Consider the following 19,471-nt stretch of genomic DNA (forward strand, 5'->3'; position numbering starts at 1 on the left):
GAACGGTGTGACTCAGGCGCTGCTACTACTCGCACACAGTCGGTACCCATGAACGGTGTGACTCAGATGCTACTACGACGCTGACACAGTCGGTACACATGAACGGTGTGACTCAGATGCTGCTACTACTCCCACACAGTCGGTACACATGAACGGTGTGACTCAGACGCTACTACGACTCGGACACAGTCGGTACATATGAACGGTGTGACTCAGATGCTACTACGACGCTGACACAGTCGGTACACATGAACGGTGTGACTCAGATGCTGCTACTACTCGCACACAGTCGGTACCCATGAACGGTGTGACTCAGACGCTGCTGCTACTACTCGCACACAGTCGGTATACATGAACGGTGTGACTCAGACGCTGCTACTACAAGCACACAGTCGGTACACATGAACGGTGTGACTCAGACGCTGCTACTACAAGCACACAGTCGGTACACATGAACGGTGTGACTCAGACGCTGCTATTACAAGCACACAGTCGGTACACATGAACGGTGTGACTCAGACGCATGTGCAGTAAAAAGATAAAACGCTAAGTTGTCTCCAGCACTGACGTAGAGTGCAGCCATATTCAGGCCCCGTTTCTCACCCTTTCCCCTTCTGCCATATCCTGCCGAGTATCAGTCTTGTCTTGATGTCTTCTTGTGGACAGCTGAGATGGACAAGGGGAGAAGCTACAGGACACATTGGTGGGTGTGATAAGTCATGTTGAAGCTGACCAGATGACATTTATCATGTAGACAGTGATGAAGTGTAGGCATGTTAAAACACTGATGTGCCATCCCTAGTGGCCCAGGGGTCACTTACCTGCTCCGGATGGCTGCAGTGGCTTCTGGGTCCCCGTTCCCTTACCCTCTATTGCCTAACCCTGTTTCTCTGACGTCCTAGTGGATGCTGAGAACTCCGTAAGGACCATGGGGAATAGCGGCTCCGCAGGAGACTGGGCACAACTAAAGAAAGCTTTAGGACTACCTGGTGTGCACTGGCTCCTCCCACTATGACTCTCCTCCAGACCTCAGTTAGATTTTTGTGCCCGGCCAAGCTGGAGGCACACTAGGGGCTCTCCTGAGCTCCAAGAAAGAAAGTATATTTTAGGTTTTTTATTTTACAGTGAGACCTGCTGGCAACAGGCTCACTGCATCGAGGGACTAAGGAGAGAAGAAGCGAACCTACCTGCTTGCAGCTAGCTTGGGCTTCTTAGGCTACTGGACACCATTAGCTCCAGAGGGATCGACCGCATGGAACTGGCCTTGGTGTTCGGTCCCGGAGCCGCGCCACCGTCCCCCTTACAGAGCCAGAAGCATGAAGACGTTCCTGGAAATCGGCGGCAGAAGACTTCAGTCTTCTCCAAGGTAGCGCACAGCACTGCAGCTGTGCGCCATTGCTCCTCATACACACTTCACACTCCGGTCACTGAGGGTGCAGGGCGCTGGGGGGGGCGCCCTGAGAAGCAATAAAAAAACCTTGGCTGGCAAAACAATCACAATATATAGTCCCAGAGGCTATATATGTGATAAATACCCCTGCCAGAATCCATAAAAAAGCGGGAGAAAAGTCAGCGAAAAAAGGGCGGAGCTATCTCCCTCAGCACACTGGCGCCATTTTTTCTTCACAGTGCAGCTGGAAGACAGCTCCCCAGGCTCTCCCCTGTAGTTTTCAGGCTCAAAGGGTTAAAAATAGAGGGGGGGGGCACTAAATTTAGGCGCAATATTGTATATACAAGCAGCTATTGGGGGAAAAATCACTCAGTTATAGTGTAATCCCTGCATTATATAGCGCTCTGGTGTGTGCTGGCATACTCTCTCTCTCTGTCTCCCCAAAGGACTTTGTGGGGTCCTGTCATCAGTCAGAGCATTCCCTGTGTGTGTGCGGTGTGTCGGTACGGCTGTGTCGACATGTTTGAGGAGAAAAGTTATGTGGAGGCGGTGCAGATGCCGATAAATGTGCTGTCGCCCCCTGTGGGGCCGACACCAGAGTGGATGGATAGGTGGAAGGTATTAACCGACAGTGTCAACTCCTTACATAAAAGGCTGGATGACGTAACAGCTGTGGGACAGCCGGCTTCTCAGCCCGCGCCTGTCCAGGCGTCTCAAAAGTCATCAGGGGCTCAAAAACGCCCGCTACCTCAGATGACAGACACAGATGTCGACACGAAGTATGACTCCAGTGTCGACGAGGTTGAGACATATACACAATCCACTAGGACCATCCGTAGCATGATCTCGGCAATGAATAATGTGTTACACATATCTGACATTAACCCAAGTACCACTAAAAAAGGGTTTTATGTTTGGGGAGAAAAAGCAGCCAGTGTTTCTTTCCCCCATCAGATGAGTGAATGAAGTGTGTGAAGAAGCGTGGGTTCCCCCGATAAGAAACTGGTAATTTCTAAAAAGTTACTGCTGGCGTACCCTTTCCCGCCAGAGGATAGGGCACGTTGGGATATATCCCCTAGGGTGGATAAGGCGCTCACACGTTTGTCATGAAAGGTGGCACTGCCGTCTTAGGATATGGCCACTTTGAAGGAGCCTGCTGATAAAAAGCAGGAGGCTATCCTGAAGTCTGTATATACACACTCAGGTATTATACTGAGACCTGCAATTGCCTCAGCATGAATAGTGCTGCTGCAGCAAGGTCTGTTACCCTGTCAGATAATATTAATACCCTAGACAGGGATAATATTGTGCTAACGTAGAGCATATTAAAGACGTCGTCTTATATATGAGGGATGCACAGAGGGATATTTGCCGGCTGACATCCAAAATTAATGCAATGTCCATTCTGCCAGGAGGGTATTAGAGACCCGGCAGTGGACAGGTGATGCTGAATTTAAAAGGCACATGGAGATTCTGCCTTATAAGGGTGAGGAATTGTTTGGGGATGGTCTCTGTGACCTCGTATCCACAGCAACAGCTGGGAAGAAAAATTTTTACCTCAGGTCTCCTCACACCCTAAGAAAGCACTGTATTATCAGGTACAGTCCTTCCGGCTTCAGAAAACCAAGCGGGTCAAAGGCGCTTCCTTTCTGTACAGAGACCAGGGAAGAGGGAAAAAGCTGCACAGCCAGTTCCCAGGATCAAAAATCTTCCCCTGCTCCCTCTGAGTCCACCGCATGACGCTGGGGCTCCACAGGTGGAGACAGGTGTGGTGGGGGCGCGTCTCGGGAACTTCGGGGACCAGGGGGCTTGCCCACAGGTGGATCCCTGGGTTCTCCAAGGAGTATCACAGGGATACAAGCTGGAGTTCGAGGCGAATCCCCCTCGCCGTTACCTCACATCAGCCTTGCCTGCTGCTCTCGGAGAAAGGGAGGTAGTACTGGCGGCAATTCACAAGCTGTACTTCCAGCAGGTGAAATCAAGGTACCCCTCCTTCAACAAGGCCGAGGTTACTATTCCAAAATGTTTGGGGTACCGAAACCGGAAGGTTCGGTGAGACCAATTCTAAAATTTAAATCCTTGAACACTTATATACGAAGGTTCAAGTTCAAGATGAAATCGCTCAGGGCGATTATTGCAAGCCTGGAGAATTTCAGGGTATCACTGGACATCAAGGATGCTTACCTGCATGTCCCTAGTTACCTTCTTCACCAGGAGTAACTCAAAATTGTGGTACAGGATTGTCATTACCAATTCCAGGCGTTGCCGTTTGTCTGTCCCCGGCACCGAGGGTATTTACCAAGGTAATGGCCGGAATAATTATCCCGTACTTGGACAATCTCCTTATAAAGGCGAGGTCCAGGGAGCAGTTGTTGGTCGGAGTAGCACTATCTCGGGAAGTGCTACGACAGCACGGCTGGATTCTGAATATTCCAAAGTCGCAGCTGGTTCATACGACGAGTCTACTGTTCCTGGGTATGGTTCTGGACACAGACCAGAAATAAGTGTTTCTCCCAGGGGGGAAAGCCAAGGAGTTGTCGTCTCTAGTTAGAGGCCTCCTGAAACCAAAACAGGTCTCGGTGCATCACTGCACGCGAGTCCTGAGAAAGATGGTAGCTTCTTACGAAGCAATTCCATTCGGCAGGTTCCATGCAAGAACTTTTCAGTGGGAACTTGTTGGACAAGTGATCCGGATCGCATCTTCAGATGCATCGGCTGATAACCCTGTCTCCAAGGACCAGGGTATCTCTGCTGTGGTGTCTGCAGAGTGCTCATCTCTAAGAGGGCCGCAGATTCGGCATACAGGACTGTATCCTGGCGACCACGGATGCCAGCCTTCGAGGCTGGGGGGCAGTTACACGGGGAAGAAACTTCCAGGGACAAATCAGGAGATTTCCCTACATAAATATTTTAAACTGAGGGCCATTTACAATGCCCTAAGTCAGGCAAGACACCTGCTTCAGAGCCAGCCGGTACTGATCCAATCAGACAACATCACGGCAGTCACCCATGTACACTGACAGGGCGGCACAAGAACCAGGATGGCGATGGCAGAAGCCACAAGGATTCTCCGATGGGCGGAAAATCACGTGTTAGCACTGTTAGCAGTGTTCATTCCGGGAGTGGACAACTGGGAAGCAGACTTCCTCAGAAGACACGACCTACTCCCGGGAGAGTGGGGACTTCATCTAGAAGTCTTTCAACTGATTGTAAATCGTTGGGAAAGGCCACAGGTGGACATGATGGCGTCCCGCCTAAACAAAAAGCTAGGACGATATTGCGCCAGGTCGAGAGACCCTCAGGCAATAGCTGTGGATGCTCTAGTGACACCGTGGGTGTACCAGTCGGTTTATGTGTTCCCTCCTCTTCCTCTCATACCCAGGGTACTGAGGATAATAAGGAAAAGAGGAGTAAGAACTATACTCATTGTTCCGGATTGGCCAAGAAGAACTTGGTACTGGGAACTTCAAGAAATAATCTCAGAGGACCCATGGCCTCTACCACTCAGACAGGTCCTGCTGCAGCAGGCTCCCGTCTGTTCCAAGACTTACCGCGGATGCATTTGACGGCATGGGGGTTGAACGCCGGATCCTGAAGGAAAAGGGCATTCTGGAGAAAGTCATTCCTACGCTGATTAAAGCCAGGAAAGATGTAACTGCAAAACACTATCACCGCATATGGCGAAAATATGTTGCGTGGTGCGAGGCCAGGAAGGCCCCAACAGAGGAGTTTCAGCTGGGTCGATTTCTGCACTTCCTACAGGCAGAAGTGACTATGGGCCTAAAATTGGGTTCCATTAAGGTACAGATCTCGGCTCTGTCGATTTTCTTCCAGAAAGAACTGGCTTCACTGCCTGAAGTTCAGACATTTGTCAGGGGAGTGCTGCATATTCAGCCCCCCTTTTGTGCCTCCAGTGGCACCTTGGGATCTCAACGTGGTGTTGGGTTTCCTAAAGTCACATTGGTCTGAGCCACTTAAAACCGTGGATTTAAAATATCTCACATGGAAAGTGGTCATGCTGTTGGCCTTGGCGTCGGCCAGGCGTGTGTCAAAATTGGTGGTCTTATCATGTAAAAGCCCTTATCTGATTTTTCATGTGGATAGGGCAGAATTGCGGACTCGTCCCAAATTCCTCCCTAAGGTGGTATCAGCTTTTCATTTGAACCACCCTATTGTGGTGCCTGCGGCTACTGAGGACTTGGAGGATTCCAAGTTACTGGACGTAGTCAGGGCCTTGAAAACTTATGTTTCCAGGACGACTGGAGTCAGAAAAACTGACTCGCTGTTTATTCTGTATGCACCCAACAAGGTGGGTGCTCCTGCTTCAAAGCAGACTATTGCTCGCTGGATTTGTAGCACAATGAAGCTTGCACATTCTGCGGCTGGACTGCCGCATCCTAAATCTGTAAAAGCCCATTTCACTAGGAAAGTGGGCTCTTCTTGGGCGGCTGCCCGAGGGGTCTCGGCTTTACAACTTTGCCGAGCAGCTACTTAGTCAGGGTCAAACACGTTTGCAAAATTCTACAAATTTGATACCCTGGCTGAGGAGGACCTGGAGTTCTCTCATTCGGTGCTGCAGAGTCATCCGCACTCTCCCGCCCGTTTGGGAGCTTTGGTATAATCCCCATGGTCCTTACGGAGTTCCCAGCATCCACTAGGACGTCAGAGAAAATGAGATTTTACTCACCGGTAAATCTATTTCTCGTAGTCCGTAGTGGATGCTGGGCGCCCATCCCAAGTGCGGATTGTCTGCAATACTTGTATATAGTTATTGCGTAACTAAAGGGTTATTGTTGTGAGCCATCTATTGAGGCTCAGTTATAGTTCATACTGTTAACTGGGTATAATATCACGAGTTATACGGTGTGATTGGTGTGGCTGGTATGAGTCTTACCCGGGATTCAAAATCCTTCCTTATTGTGTACGCTCGTCCGGGCACAGTACCTAACTGAGGCTTGGAGGAGGGTCATAGTGGGAGGAGCCAGTGCACACCAGGTAGTACTAAAGCTTTCTTTAGTTGTGCCCAGTCTCCTGCGGAGCCGCTATTCCCCATGGTCCTTACGGAGTTCTTAGCATCCACTACGGACTACGAGAAATAGATTTACCGGTGAGTAAAATCTTATTTTTGCATTTCCTTCCACAGTTGTCCGCCGATAGCTGTAGCTCTTGCCCGGGAGCGTCTGTCTGGTGTGGATCATACACATGTCAGTTCTGTGGAGTTTAATGTGGTTGAACTTGCAGACTCCATGGGTTGGGAGGTCCTTCCAGTGAAGAGAGGTTTACGTGACCTGCAGTGGCACTCGCACACCACCGGAGGTCAGTACTTTATACCATTTCTGCCTGTATGGGGTATCATTCAGCCATGTCCTCCAGGAGTCATACAGCTGGAGAGTGGGTTCATGGGACAGACGTTAGACTTCACCTGAGAAATGTCACCATACTAAACCAGTTTTATGCAGAAGAGTTTGGGGATAGTCATTTGTTCTGTGTTCTGTTTCATAATCCTTATCCACAAATGCCACAAGTCGCTGTGTCTGCCATTGCTGTAACTCTGAGTCCCTGTCACTTAGTGGATGGCTCCGCCGTAGGGTATTCTTACAGAGACATCAGCTTGTACGCCTACGTATTCTGTGCAGTCAGTGCGCACGTATCCCAGATCATTCAGTGCAGCATTGTCATTCACTGACCAGATAAACTGCTCCAATCTCCCATTCTGCTACAGTGACAGCCGGGGGGCCCTGCTCATTGGACTTACAGTGTAAGGGGAAGGGGGAGACACATGGAAGCCATAAGGCCAGTGTTAGGGGAGCTAAGGGCAGGAAGCGGGAGTGATAGAGCGGGAGGAAGCGGGAGTGATAGAGCGGGAGGAAGCAGCGGGAGTGATATAGCGGGAGTGATAGAGCGGGAGGAAGCGGGAGTGATAGAGCGGCAGGAAGCGGGAGTGATGGAGCGGCAGGAAGCGGGAGTGATGGAGCGGCAGGAAGCGGGAGTGATGGAGCGGCAGGAAGCGGAGTGATGGAGCGGCAGGAAGCGGGAGTGATGGAGCGGCAGGAAGCGGGAGTGATGGAGCGGCAGGAAGCGGGAGTGATGGAGCGGCAGGAAGCGGGAGTGATAGAGCGGCAGGAAGCGGGAGTGATAGAGCGGGAGGGTGCAGGAAGTAGAGGTATATACAATCTAATCACAGGTGATGAACATACAGAATTACACAGGTGACGGCTGTTATCCCTCTATCTGTGCCAGCGTCCTAAGAGCGGGTTACTGAAGACCACCCCTAGGAGCAATGCTTTCTATATCGCAATGACCATGACATAGAACAAGATGTTATTCCAGCGTAAACGTAACACAAGAATAAATACGTCTTATACAAGCAGTTCACCAGCACAATACACACAGGTTACGGTAATAGCAGGTTATGAGGTGAATTCCCGTTGTACCTCCGGTAAGGCGCGCATACAAACCTCAATGAACCAGTGAAACGAGTCCTTTAGGGCGTGTACCTGATTGCGTAGACGCCGGCGAGAGCTCTTGTATATTCGGCTCCCGGGTTACATAGCTGGAAGGAGTTTATCTGTTGCTCAGTGTTATATTGTATCTGCTCTCCTGTAATTACTGGGATAACTGGGAATTCTGCGGATGTGTCATGTACCTCTGTAGGGAAAGTCTCTTATCTCTTCCTCCATACTGTATATTCCATATATTGGCTTCTGCTGTTTCTGGGAGGTAACACTCGATGCTCCAGGTTACTAGTCTGACCTTTCCGGTAGCAGTTCATTTACCGACGGACACAATACAGAAGGTCATAATCCTGACAGCCATTGACCGACACAGTCAAAATACCGACATTCATTATGCCAACATGTTCAAAATGCCAACTTATGGCATAAGGGCTTAGTCACCAGGTCTAGTGGCTTCTCCTGTCTGTGCAGCTGGCTACTACTGTTGTGATATGTTTAGTACATACAGGTGTCGGCCATACTGGCTGGATGCTTTGGAGTGCGCTCATGTACAATGGCGGCTGCTGTATTGCTGTGGGGAAGGGAATTCCCGCTCCTACCTCCATACTGCCCAGGTCTCTTGCTAGCCTTATGCTGCTGTCACCACCACTCGGTTCCGCCGCATGGCCTGACCACACCTGCTAGGACGCGCTGGATACAAGGGGCACAACCGGATACCCCATGACCCGTGTCAGTACATTGAGCCGCTACTCCAACACCGCAGGTCACTGGAAACGCCTTGTAGCTCTGCTCACCTATACTGTCAGTGCAGCCTGTTATCTCCTCCTCTCCCCTACACTGTCAGTGCAGCCCCTGTTATCTCCTCCTCTCCCCTACACTGTCAGTGCAGCCCCTGTTATCTCCTCCTCTCCCCTACACTGTCAGTGCAGCCCCTGTTATCTCCTCCTCTCCCCTGCACTGTCAGTGCAGCCCCTGTTATCTCCTCTCCCCTACACTGTCAGCGCATCCCCTGTTATCTCCTCCTCTCCCCTACACTGTCAGTGCAGCCCCTGTTATCTCCTCCTCTCCCCTACACTGTCAGTGCAGCCCCTGTTATCTCCTCTCCCCTACACTGTCAGTGCAGCCCCTGTTATCTCCTCCTCTCCCCTACACTGTCAGTGCAGCCCCTGTTATCTCCTCCTCTCCCCTACAATGTCAGTGCAGCCTGTTATCTCCTCCTCTCCCCTACACTGTTAGTGCAGCCTGTTATCTCCTCCTCTCCCCTACACGGTCAGTGCAGCCCCTGTTATCTCCTCCTCTCCCCTACACTGTCAGTGCAGCCCCTGTTATCTGCTCCTCTCCCCTACACTGTCAGTGCAGCCCTTGTTATCTTTTCCTCTCCCCTACACTGTCAGTGCAGCCCCTGTTATCTCCTCCTCTCCCCTACACTGTCAGTGCAGCCCCTGTTATCTACTCTCCCCTACACTGTCAGCGCAGCCCCTGTTATCTCCTCCTCTCCCCTACACTGTCAGTGCAGCCCCTGTTATCTACTCTCCCCTACACTGTCAGTGCAGCCCCTGTTATCTCCTCCTCTCCCCTACACTGTCAGTGCAGCCCCTGTTATCTACTCTCCCCTACACTGTCAGTGCATCCCCTGTTATCTCCTCCTCTCCCCTACACTGTCAGCGCTGCCCCTGTTATCTCCTCCTCTCCCCTGCACTGTCAGTGCAGCCTGTTATCTCCTCCTCTCCCTACACTGTCAGTGCAGCCCCTGTTACCTCCTCCTCTTCCCTATACTGTCAGTGCATCCCCTGTTACCTCCTCCTCTCCCCTACACTGTCAGTGCAGCCCCTGCTGTCTCCTCCTCTCCCCTACACTGTCAGTGCAGCCCCTGTTATCTCCTCCTCTCCCCTACACTGTCAGTGCAGCCCCTGTTATCTCCTCCTCTCCCCTGCAGTGTCAGTGCAGCCTGTTATCTCCTCCTCTCCCCTACACTGTCAGTGCAGCCCCTGTTATCTCCTCCTCTCCCCTACACTGTCAGTGCAGCCTGTTATCTCATCCTCTCCCCTACACTGTCAGTGCAGCCCCTGTTATTCCTCCTCTCCCCTACACTGTCAGTGCAGCCCCTGTTATCTCCTCCTCTCCCCTACACTGTCAGTGCAGCCCCTGTTATCTCCTCTCCCCTACACTGTCAGTGCAGCCCCTGTTATCTCCTCCTCTCCCCTACACTGTCAGTGCAACCCGTTATCTCCTCTCCCCTACACTCTCAGTGCAGCCCCTGTTATCGCCTCCTCTCCCCTACACTACCATCGCAGCCCCGGTTATCTCCTCTCCCCTACACTCTCAGTGCAGCCCCTGTTATCTACTCTCCCCTACACTGTCAGCACAGCCTCTGTTATCTCCTCCTCTCCCCTACACTGTCAGCGCAGCCCCTGTTATCTCCTCCTCTCCCCTACACTGTCAGTGCAGCCCCTGTTATCTACTCTCCTCTACACTGTCAGCACAGCCTCTGTTATCTCCTCCTCTCCCCTACACTGTCAGCGCAGCCCCTGTTATCTCCTCCTCTCCCCTACACTGTCAGTGCAGCCCCTGTTATCTACTCTCCCCTACACTGTCAGCGCAGCCCCTGTTATCTCCTCCTCTCCCCTACACTGTCAGTGCAGCCCCTGTTATCTACTCTCCCCTACACTGTCAGCGCAGCCCCTGTTATCTCCTCCTCTCCCCTACACTGTCAGTGCAGCCCCTGTTATCTACTCTCCCCTACACTGTCAGCGCAGCCCCTGTTATCTCCTCCTCTCCCCTACACTGTCAGTGCAGCCCCTGTTATCTCATCCTCTCCCCTACACTGTCAGTGCAGCCCCTGTTATCTCCTCTCCCCTACACTGTCAGTGCATCCCCTGTTATCTCCTCCTCTCCCCTACACTGTCAGCACAGCCTCTGTTATCTCATCCTCTCCCCTACACTGTCAGCGCAGCCCCTGTTATCTCCTCCTCTCCCCTACACTGTCAGTGCAGCCCCTGTTATCTCCTCTCCCCTACACTGTCAGTGCAGCCCCTGTTATCTCCTTCTCTCCCCTACACTGTCAGTGCAGCCCCTGTTATCTCCTCCACTCCCTACACTGTCAGTGCAGCCCCTGTTATCTCCTCCTCTCCCCTACACTGTCAGCGCAGCCCCTGTTATCTCCTCTCCCCTACACTGTCAGTGCAGCCCCTGTTATCTCCTCCTCTCCTCTACACTGTCAGTGCAGCCCCTGTTATCTCCTCCTCTCCCCTATACTGTCAGTGCAGCCCCTGTTATCTCCTCTCCCCTACACTGTCAGTGCAGCCCCTGTTATCTCCTCCTCTCCTCTACACTGTCAGTGCAGCCCCTGTTATCTCCTCCTCTCCCCTACACTGTCAGTGCAGCCCCTGTTACCTCCTCCTCTCCCCTACACTGTCAGTGCAGCCCCTGTTATCTCATCCTCTCCCCTACACTGTCAGTGCAGCCTGTTATCTCCTCCTCTCCCCTACACTGTCAGTGCAGCCCCTGTTATCTCCTCTCCCCTACACTGTCAGTGCAGCCCCTGTTATCTCCTCCTCTCCCTACACTGTCAGTGCAGCCCCGGTTACCTCCTCCTCTCTCCTACACTGTCAGTGCAGCCCCTGTTATCTCCTCCTCTCCCCTACACTGTCAGTGCAGCCCCTGTTATCTCCTCCTCTCCCCTACACTGTCAGTGCAGCCCTTGTTATCTCCTCCTCTCCCCTACACTGTCAGTGCAGCCCCTGTTATCTCCTCCTCTGCCCTACACTGTCAGCGCAGCCCCTGTTATCTCCTCCTCTCCCCTACACTGTCAGCGCAGCCCCTGTTATCTCCTCCTCTCCCCTACACTGTCAGTGCAGCCCCTGTTATCTCCTCCTCTCCCCTACACTGTTAGTGCAGCCCCTGTTATCTCCTCCTCTCCCCTACACTGTCAGTGCAGCCCCTGTTATCTCCTCCTCTCCCCTACACTGTCAGCGCAGCCCCTGTTATCTCCTCCTCTCCCCTACACTGTCAGTGCAGCCCCTGTTATCTCCTCTCCCCTACACTGTCAGTGCAGCCCCTGTTATCTCCTCTCCCCTACACTGTCAGTGCAGCCCCTGTTACCTCCTCCTCTCCCCTACACTGTCAGCGCAGCCCCTGTTATCTCCTCCTCTCCCCTACACTGTCAGCGCAGCCTCTGTTATCTCCTCCTCTCCCCTACACTGTCAGCACAGCCTGTTATCTCCTCCTCTCCCCTACACTGTCAGCACAGCCTGTTATCTCCTCCTCTCCCCTACACTGTCAGTGCAGCCCCTGTTATCTCCTCCTCTCCCCTACTGTCAGCGCAGCCCCTGTTATCTCCTCCTCTCCCCTACACTGTCAGTGCAGCCCCTGTTATCTCCTCCTCTCCCCTACACTGTCAGCACAGCCTGTTATCTCCTCCTCTCCCCTACACTGTCAGTGCAGCCTGTTATCTCCTCCTCTCCCCTACACTGTCAGTGCAGCCCCTGTTATCTCCTCCTCTCCCCTACACTGTCAGCGCAGCCCCTGTTATCTCCTCCTCTCCTCTACACTGTCAGTGCAGCCCCTGTTATCTCCTCTCCCCTACACTGTCAGTGCAGCCCCTGTTATCTCCTTCTCTCCCCTACACTGTCAGTGCAGCCCCTGTTATCTCCTCCTCTCCCTACACTGTCAGTGCAGCCCTTGTTATCTCCTCCTCTCCCCTATACTGTCAGTGCAGCCCCTGTTATCTCCTCTCCCCTACACTGTCAGTGCAGCCCCTGTTATCTCCTCCTCTCCTCTACACTGTCAGTGCAGCCCCTGTTATCTCCTCCTCTCCCCTACACTGTCAGTGCAGCCCCTGTTATCTCCTCCTCTCCCCTACACTGTCAGTGCAGCCCCTGTTATCTCCTCCTCTCCCCTACACTGTCAGTGCAGCCCCTGTTATCTCATCCTCTCCCCTACACTGTCAGCGCAGCCCCTGTTATCTCCTCCTCTCCCCTACACTGTCAGCGCAGCCCCTGTTATCTCCTCCTCTCCCCTACACTGTCAGCGCAGCCCCTGTTATCTCCTCCTCTCCCCTACACTGTCAGCGCAGCCCCTGTTATCTCCTCCTCTCCCCTACACTGTCAGCGCAGCCCCTGTTATCTCCTCCTCTCCCCTACACTGTCAGCGCAGCCCCTGTTATCTCCTCCTCTCCCCTACACTGTCAGTGCAGCCCCTGTTATCTCCTCCTCTCCCCTACACTGTCAGTGCAGCCCCTGTTATCTCCTCCTCTCCCCTACACTGTCAGTGCAGCCCCTGTTATCTCCTCCTCTCCCCTACACTGTCAGTGCAGCCTGTTAGCTCCTCCTCTCCCCTACACTGTCAGTGCAGCCCCTGTTATCTCCTCTCCCCTACACTGTCAGTGCAGCCCCTGTTATCTCCTCCTCTCCCCTACACTGTCAGCGCAGCCCCTGTTATCTCCTCCTCTCCCCTACACTGTCAGTGCAGCCCCTGTTATCTCCTCCTCTCCCCTACACTGTCAGCGCAGCCCCTGTTATCTCCTCCTCTCCCCTACACTGTCAGTGCAGCCCCTGTTATCTCCTCCTCTCCCCTACACTGTCAGTGCAGCCCCTGTTATCTCCTCTCCCCTACACTGTCAGCACAGCCCCTGTTATCTCCTCCTCTCCCCTACACTGTCAGCGCATCCCCTGTTATCTCCTCCTCTCCCCTACACTGTCAGTGCAGCCCCTGTTATCTACTCTCCTCTACACTGTCAGCACAGCCTCTGTTATCTCCTCCTCTCCCCTACACTGTCAGCGCAGCCCCTGTTATCTCCTCCTCTCCCCTACACTGTCAGTGCAGCCCCTGTTATCTACTCTCCCCTACACTGTCAGCGCAGCCCCTGTTATCTCCTCCTCTCCCCTACACTGTCAGTGCAGCCCCTGTTATCTACTCTCCCCTACACTGTCAGCGCAGCCCCTGTTATCTCCTCCTCTCCCCTACACTGTCAGTGCAGCCCCTGTTATCTACTCTCCCCTACACTGTCAGCGCAGCCCCTGTTATCTCCTCCTCTCCCCTACACTGTCAGTGCAGCCCCTGTTATCTCATCCTCTCCCCTACACTGTCAGTGCAGCCCCTGTTATCTCCTCTCCCCTACACTGTCAGTGCATCCCCTGTTATCTCCTCCTCTCCCCTACACTGTCAGCACAGCCTCTGTTATCTCATCCTCTCCCCTACACTGTCAGCGCAGACCCTGTTATCTCCTCCTCTCCCCTACACTGTCAGTGCAGCCCCTGTTATCTCCTCTCCCCTACACTGTCAGTGCAGCCCCTGTTATCTCCTTCTCTCCCCTACACTGTCAGTGCAGCCCCTGTTATCTCCTCCACTCCCTACACTGTCAGTGCAGCCCCTGTTATCTCCTCCTCTCCCCTACACTGTCAGCGCAGCCCCTGTTATCTCCTCTCCCCTACACTGTCAGTGCAGCCCCTGTTATCTCCTCCTCTCCTCTACACTGTCAGTGCAGCCCCTGTTATCTCCTCCTCTCCCCTATACTGTCAGTGCAGCCCCTGTTATCTCCTCTCCCCTACACTGTCAGTGCAGCCCCTGTTATCTCCTCCTCTCCTCTGTCAGTGCAGCCCCTGTTATCTCCTCCTCTCCCCTACACTGTCAGTGCAGCCCCTGTTACCTCCTCCTCTCCCCTACACTGTCAGTGCAGCCCCTGTTATCTCATCCTCTCCCCTACACTGTCAGTGCAGCCTGTTATCTCCTCCTCTCCCCTACACTGTCAGTGCAGCCCCTGTTATCTCCTCTCCCCTACACTGTCAGTGCAGCCCCTGTTATCTCCTCCTCTCCCTACACTGTCAGTGCAGCCCCGGTTACCTCCTCCTCTCTCCTACACTGTCAGTGCAGCCCCTGTTATCTCCTCCTCTCCCCTACACTGTCAGTGCAGCCCCTGTTATCTCCTCCTCTCCCCTACACTGTCAGTGCAGCCCCTGTTATCTCCTCCTCTCCCCTACACTGTCAGTGCAGCCCCTGTTATCTCCTCCTCTGCCCTACACTGTCAGCGCAGCCCCTGTTATCTCCTCCTCTCCCCTACACTGTCAGTGCAGCCCCTGTTATCTCCTCCTCTCCCCTACACTGTCAGCGCAGCCCCTGTTATCTCCTCCTCTCCCCTACACTGTCAGTGCAGCCCCTGTTATCTCCTCCTCTCCCCTACACTGTTAGTGCAGCCCCTGTTATCTCCTCCTCTCCCCTACACTGTCAGTGCAGCCCCTGTTATCTCCTCCTCTCCCCTACACTGTCAGTGCAGCCCCTGTTATCTCCTCCTCTCCCCTACACTGTCAGTGCAGCCCCTGTTATCTCCTCCTCTCCCCTACACTGTCAGTGCAGCCCCTGTTATCTCCTCCTCTCCCCTACACTGTCAGTGCAGCCCCTGTTATCTCCTCCTCTCCCCTACACTGTCAGTGCAGCCCCTGTTATCTCCTCCTCTCCCCTACACTGTCAGCGCAGCCCCTGTTATCTCCTCCTCTCCCCTACACTGTCAGTGCAGCCCCTGTTATCTCCTCTCCCCTACACTGTCAGTGCAGCCCCTGTTATCTCCTCTCCCCTACACTGTCAGTGCAGCCCCTGTTACCTCCTCCTCTCCCCTACACTGTCAGCGCAGCCCCTGTTATCTCCTCCTCTCCCCTACACTGTCAGCGCAGCCTCTGTTATCTCCTCCTCTCCCCTACACTGTCAGCACAGCCTGTTATCTCCTCCTCTCCCCTACACTGTCAGCACAGCCTGTTATCTCCTCCTCTCCCCTACACTGTCAGTGCAGCCCCTGTTATCTCCTCCTCTCCCCTACTGTCAGCGCAGCCCCTGTTATCTCCTCCTCTCCCCTACACTGTCAGTGCAGCCCCTGTTATCTCCTCTCCCCTACACTGTCAGTGCAGCCCCTGTTATCTCCTTCTCTCCCCTACACTGTCAGTGCAGCCCTTGTTATCTCCTCCTCTCCCCTATACTGTCAGTGCAGCCCCTGTTATCTCCTCTCCCCTACACTGTCAGTGCAGCCCCTGTTATCTCCTCCTCTCCCCTACACTGTCAGCACAGCCTGTTATCTCCTCCTCTCCCCTACACTGTCAGTGCAGCCTGTTATCTCCTCCTCTCCCCTACACTGTCAGTGCAGCCCCTGTTATCTCCTCCTCTCCCCTACACTGTCAGCACAGCCTGTTATCTCCTCCTCTCCCCTACACTGTCAGTGCAGCCTGTTATCTCCTCCTCTCCCCTACACTGTCAGTGCAGCCCCTGTTATCTCCTCCTCTCCCCTACACTGTCAGCGCAGCCCCTGTTATCTCCTCCTCTCCTCTACACTGTCAGTGCAGCCCCTGTTATCTCCTCTCCCCTACACTGTCAGTGCAGCCCCTGTTATCTCCTTCTCTCCCCTACACTGTCAGTGCAGCCCCTGTTATCTCCTCCTCTCCCTACACTGTCAGTGCAGCCCTTGTTATCTCCTCCTCTCCCCTATACTGTCAGTGCAGCCCCTGTTATCTCCTCTCCCCTACACTGTCAGTGCAGCCCCTGTTATCTCCTCCTCTCCTCTACACTGTCAGTGCAGCCCCTGTTATCTCCTCCTCTCCCCTACACTGTCAGTGCAGCCCCTGTTATCTCCTCCTCTCCCCTACACTGTCAGTGCAGCCCCTGTTATCTCCTCCTCTCCCCTACACTGTCAGTGCAGCCCCTGTTATCTCATCCTCTCCCCTACACTGTCAGTGCAGCCTGTTATCTCCTCCTCTCCCCTACACTGTCAGTGCAGCCCCTGTTATCTCCTCCTCTCCCCTACACTGTCAGTGCAGCCCCTGTTATCTCATCCTCTCCCCTACACTGTCAGTGCAGCATGTTATCTCCTCCTCTCCCCTACACTGTCAGTGCAGCCCCTGTTATCTCCACCTCTCCCCTACACTGTCAGTGCAGCCCCTGTTATCTCCTCCTCTCCCCTACACTGTCAGTGCAGCCTCTGTTATCTCCTCCTCTCCCCTACACTGTCAGCGCAGCCCCTGTTATCTCCTCCTCTCCCCTACACTGTCAGCGCAGCCCCTGTTATCTCCTCCTCTCCCCTACACTGTCAGCGCAGCCCCTGTTATCTCCTCTCCCCTACACTGTCAGCGCAGCCCCTGTTATCTCCTCCTCTCCCCTACACTGTCAGCGCAGCCCCTGTTATCTCCTCCTCTCCCCTACACTGTCAGCGCAGCCCCTGTTATCTCCTCCTCTCCCCTACACTGTCAGCGCAGCCCCTGTTATCTCCTCCTCTCCCCTACACTGTCAGTGCAGCCCCTGTTATCTCCTCCTCTCCCCTACACTGTCAGTGCAGCCCCTGTTATCTCCTCCTCTCCCCTACACTGTCAGTGCAGCCCCTGTTATCTCCTCCTCTCCCCTACACTGTCAGTGCAGCCTGTTAGCTCCTCCTCTCCCCTACACTGTCAGTGCAGCCCCTGTTATCTCCTCTCCCCTACACTGTCAGTGCAGCCCCTGTTATCTCCTCCTCTCCCCTACACTGTCAGCGCAGCCCCTGTTATCTCCTCCTCTCCCCTACACTGTCAGTGCAGCCCCTGTTATCTCCTCCTCTCCCCTACACTGTCAGCGCAGCCCCTGTTATCTCCTCCTCTCCCCTACACTGTCAGCGCAGCCCCTGTTATCTCCTCCTCTCCCCTACACTGTCAGTGCAGCCCCTGTTATCTCCTCTCCCCTACACTGTCAGCACAGCCCCTGTTATCTCCTCCTCTCCCCTACACTGTCAGCGCATCCCCTGTTATCTCCTCCTCTCCCCTACACGGTCAGTGCAGCCCCTGTTATCTCCTCCTCTCCCCTACACGGTCAGAGCAGCCCCTGTTATCTCCTCCTCTCCCCTACACTGTCAGTGCAGCCCCTGTTATCTCCTCCTCTCCCCTACACTGTCAGTGCAGCCCCTGTTATCTCCTCCTCTCCCCTACACTGTCAGTGCAGCCCCTGTTATCTCCTCCTCTCCCCTACACTGTCAGTGCAGCCTGTTATCTCCTCCTCTCCCCTACACTGTCAGTGCAGCCCCTGTTATCTCCTCCTCTCCCCTACACTGTCAGTGCAGCCCCTGTTATCTCCTCCTCTCCCCTACACTGTCAGTGCAGCCCCTGTTATCTCCTCCTCTCCCCTACACTGTCAGTGCAGCCTGTTATCTCCTCCTCTCCCCTATACTGTCAGTGCAGCCCCTGTTATCTCCTCCTCTGCCCTACACTGTCAGTGCAGCCCCTGTTATCTCCTCTCCCCTACACTGTCAGTGCAGCCCCTGTTATCTCCTCCTCTCCCCTACACTGTCAGTGCAGCCTGTTATCTCCTCTCCCCTACACTGTCAGCACAGCCCCTGTTATCTCCTCCTCTCCCCTACACTGTCAGAGCAGCCCCTGTTATCTCCTCCTCTCCCCTACACTGTCAGTGCAGCCTGTTATCTGCTCCTCTCCCCTACACTGTCAGAGCAGCCCCTGTTATCTCCTCCTCTGCCCTATACTGTCAGTGCAGCCTGTTATCTCCTCCTCTCACCTACACTGTCAGTGCAGCCCCTGTTATCTCCTCCTCTCCCCTACACTGTCAGCGCAGCCCCTGTTATCTCCTCCTCTCCCCTACACAGTCAGCGCAGCCCCTGTTATCTCCTCTCCCCTACACTGTCAGTGCAGCCCCTGTTATCTCCTCCTCTCCCCTACACTGTCAGTGCAGCCCCTGTTATCTCCTCCTCTGCCCTATACTGTCAGTGCAGCCCCTGTTACCACCTCCTCTCCCCTACACTGTCAGTGCAGCCCCTGTTATCTCCTCTCCCCTACACTGTCAGTGCAGCCTGTTATCTCCTCCTCTCCCCTATACTGTCAGTGCAGCCCCTGTTATCTCCTCCTCTGCCCTACACTGTCAGTGCAGCCCCTGTTATCTCCTCTCCCCTACACTGTCAGTGCAGCCCCTGTTATCTCCTCCTCTCCCCTACACTGTCAGTGCAGCCTGTTATCTCCTCTCCCCTACACTGTCAGCACAGCCCCTGTTATCTCCTCCTCTCCCCTACACTGTCAGAGCAGCCCCTGTTATCTCCTCCTCTCCCCTACACTGTCAGTGCAGCCTGTTATCTGCTCCTCTCCCCTACACTGTCAGAGCAGCCCCTGTTATCTCCTCCTCTGCCCTATACTGTCAGTGCAGCCTGTTATCTCCTCCTCTCACCTACACTGTCAGTGCAGCCCCTGTTATCTCCTCCTCTCCCCTACACTGTCAGCGCAGCCCCTGTTATCTCCTCCTCTCCCCTACACAGTCAGCGCAGCCCCTGTTATCTCCTCTCCCCTACACTGTCAGTGCAGCCCCTGTTATCTCCTCCTCTCCCCTACACTGTCAGTGCAGCCCCTGTTATCTCCTCTCCCCTACACTGTCAGTGCAGCCCCTGTTATCTCCTCCTCTCCCCTACATTGTCAGCACAGCCTCTGTTATCTCCTCCTCTCCCTACACTGTCAGTGCAGCCCCTGTTATCTGCTCCTCTCACCTACACTGTCAGTGCAGCCCCTGTTATCTGCTCCTCTCACCTACACTGTCAGTGCAGCCCCTGTTATCTGCTCCTCTCACCTACACTGTCAGTGCAGCCCCTGTTATCTCCTCCTCTCCCCTACACAGTCAGTGCAGCCCCTGT

General features: G+C 54.1%; 1 protein-coding gene across 1 annotated transcript in view; it reads left to right on the plus strand.

Moving 5' to 3' along the window:
* RECQL4 (RecQ like helicase 4) overlaps positions 1–19,471 on the plus strand; it is a gene marked incomplete at its 5' end in the record, with an annotated part of 264,498 nt that overhangs the window by 223,731 nt on the left and 21,296 nt on the right. Inside the window, one exon of the mRNA XM_063948748.1 lies at positions 6,534–6,706. Coding sequence (XP_063804818.1) covers positions 6,534–6,706 — 173 coding nt within the window. The remainder of the gene's footprint in view (positions 1–6,533; positions 6,707–19,471) is intronic.

The sequence above is a fragment of the Pseudophryne corroboree genome (assembly GCF_028390025.1).
Source record: "Pseudophryne corroboree isolate aPseCor3 chromosome 2 unlocalized genomic scaffold, aPseCor3.hap2 SUPER_2_unloc_3, whole genome shotgun sequence".
In the NCBI taxonomy this organism is placed as follows: Eukaryota; Metazoa; Chordata; class Amphibia; order Anura; family Myobatrachidae; genus Pseudophryne; species Pseudophryne corroboree.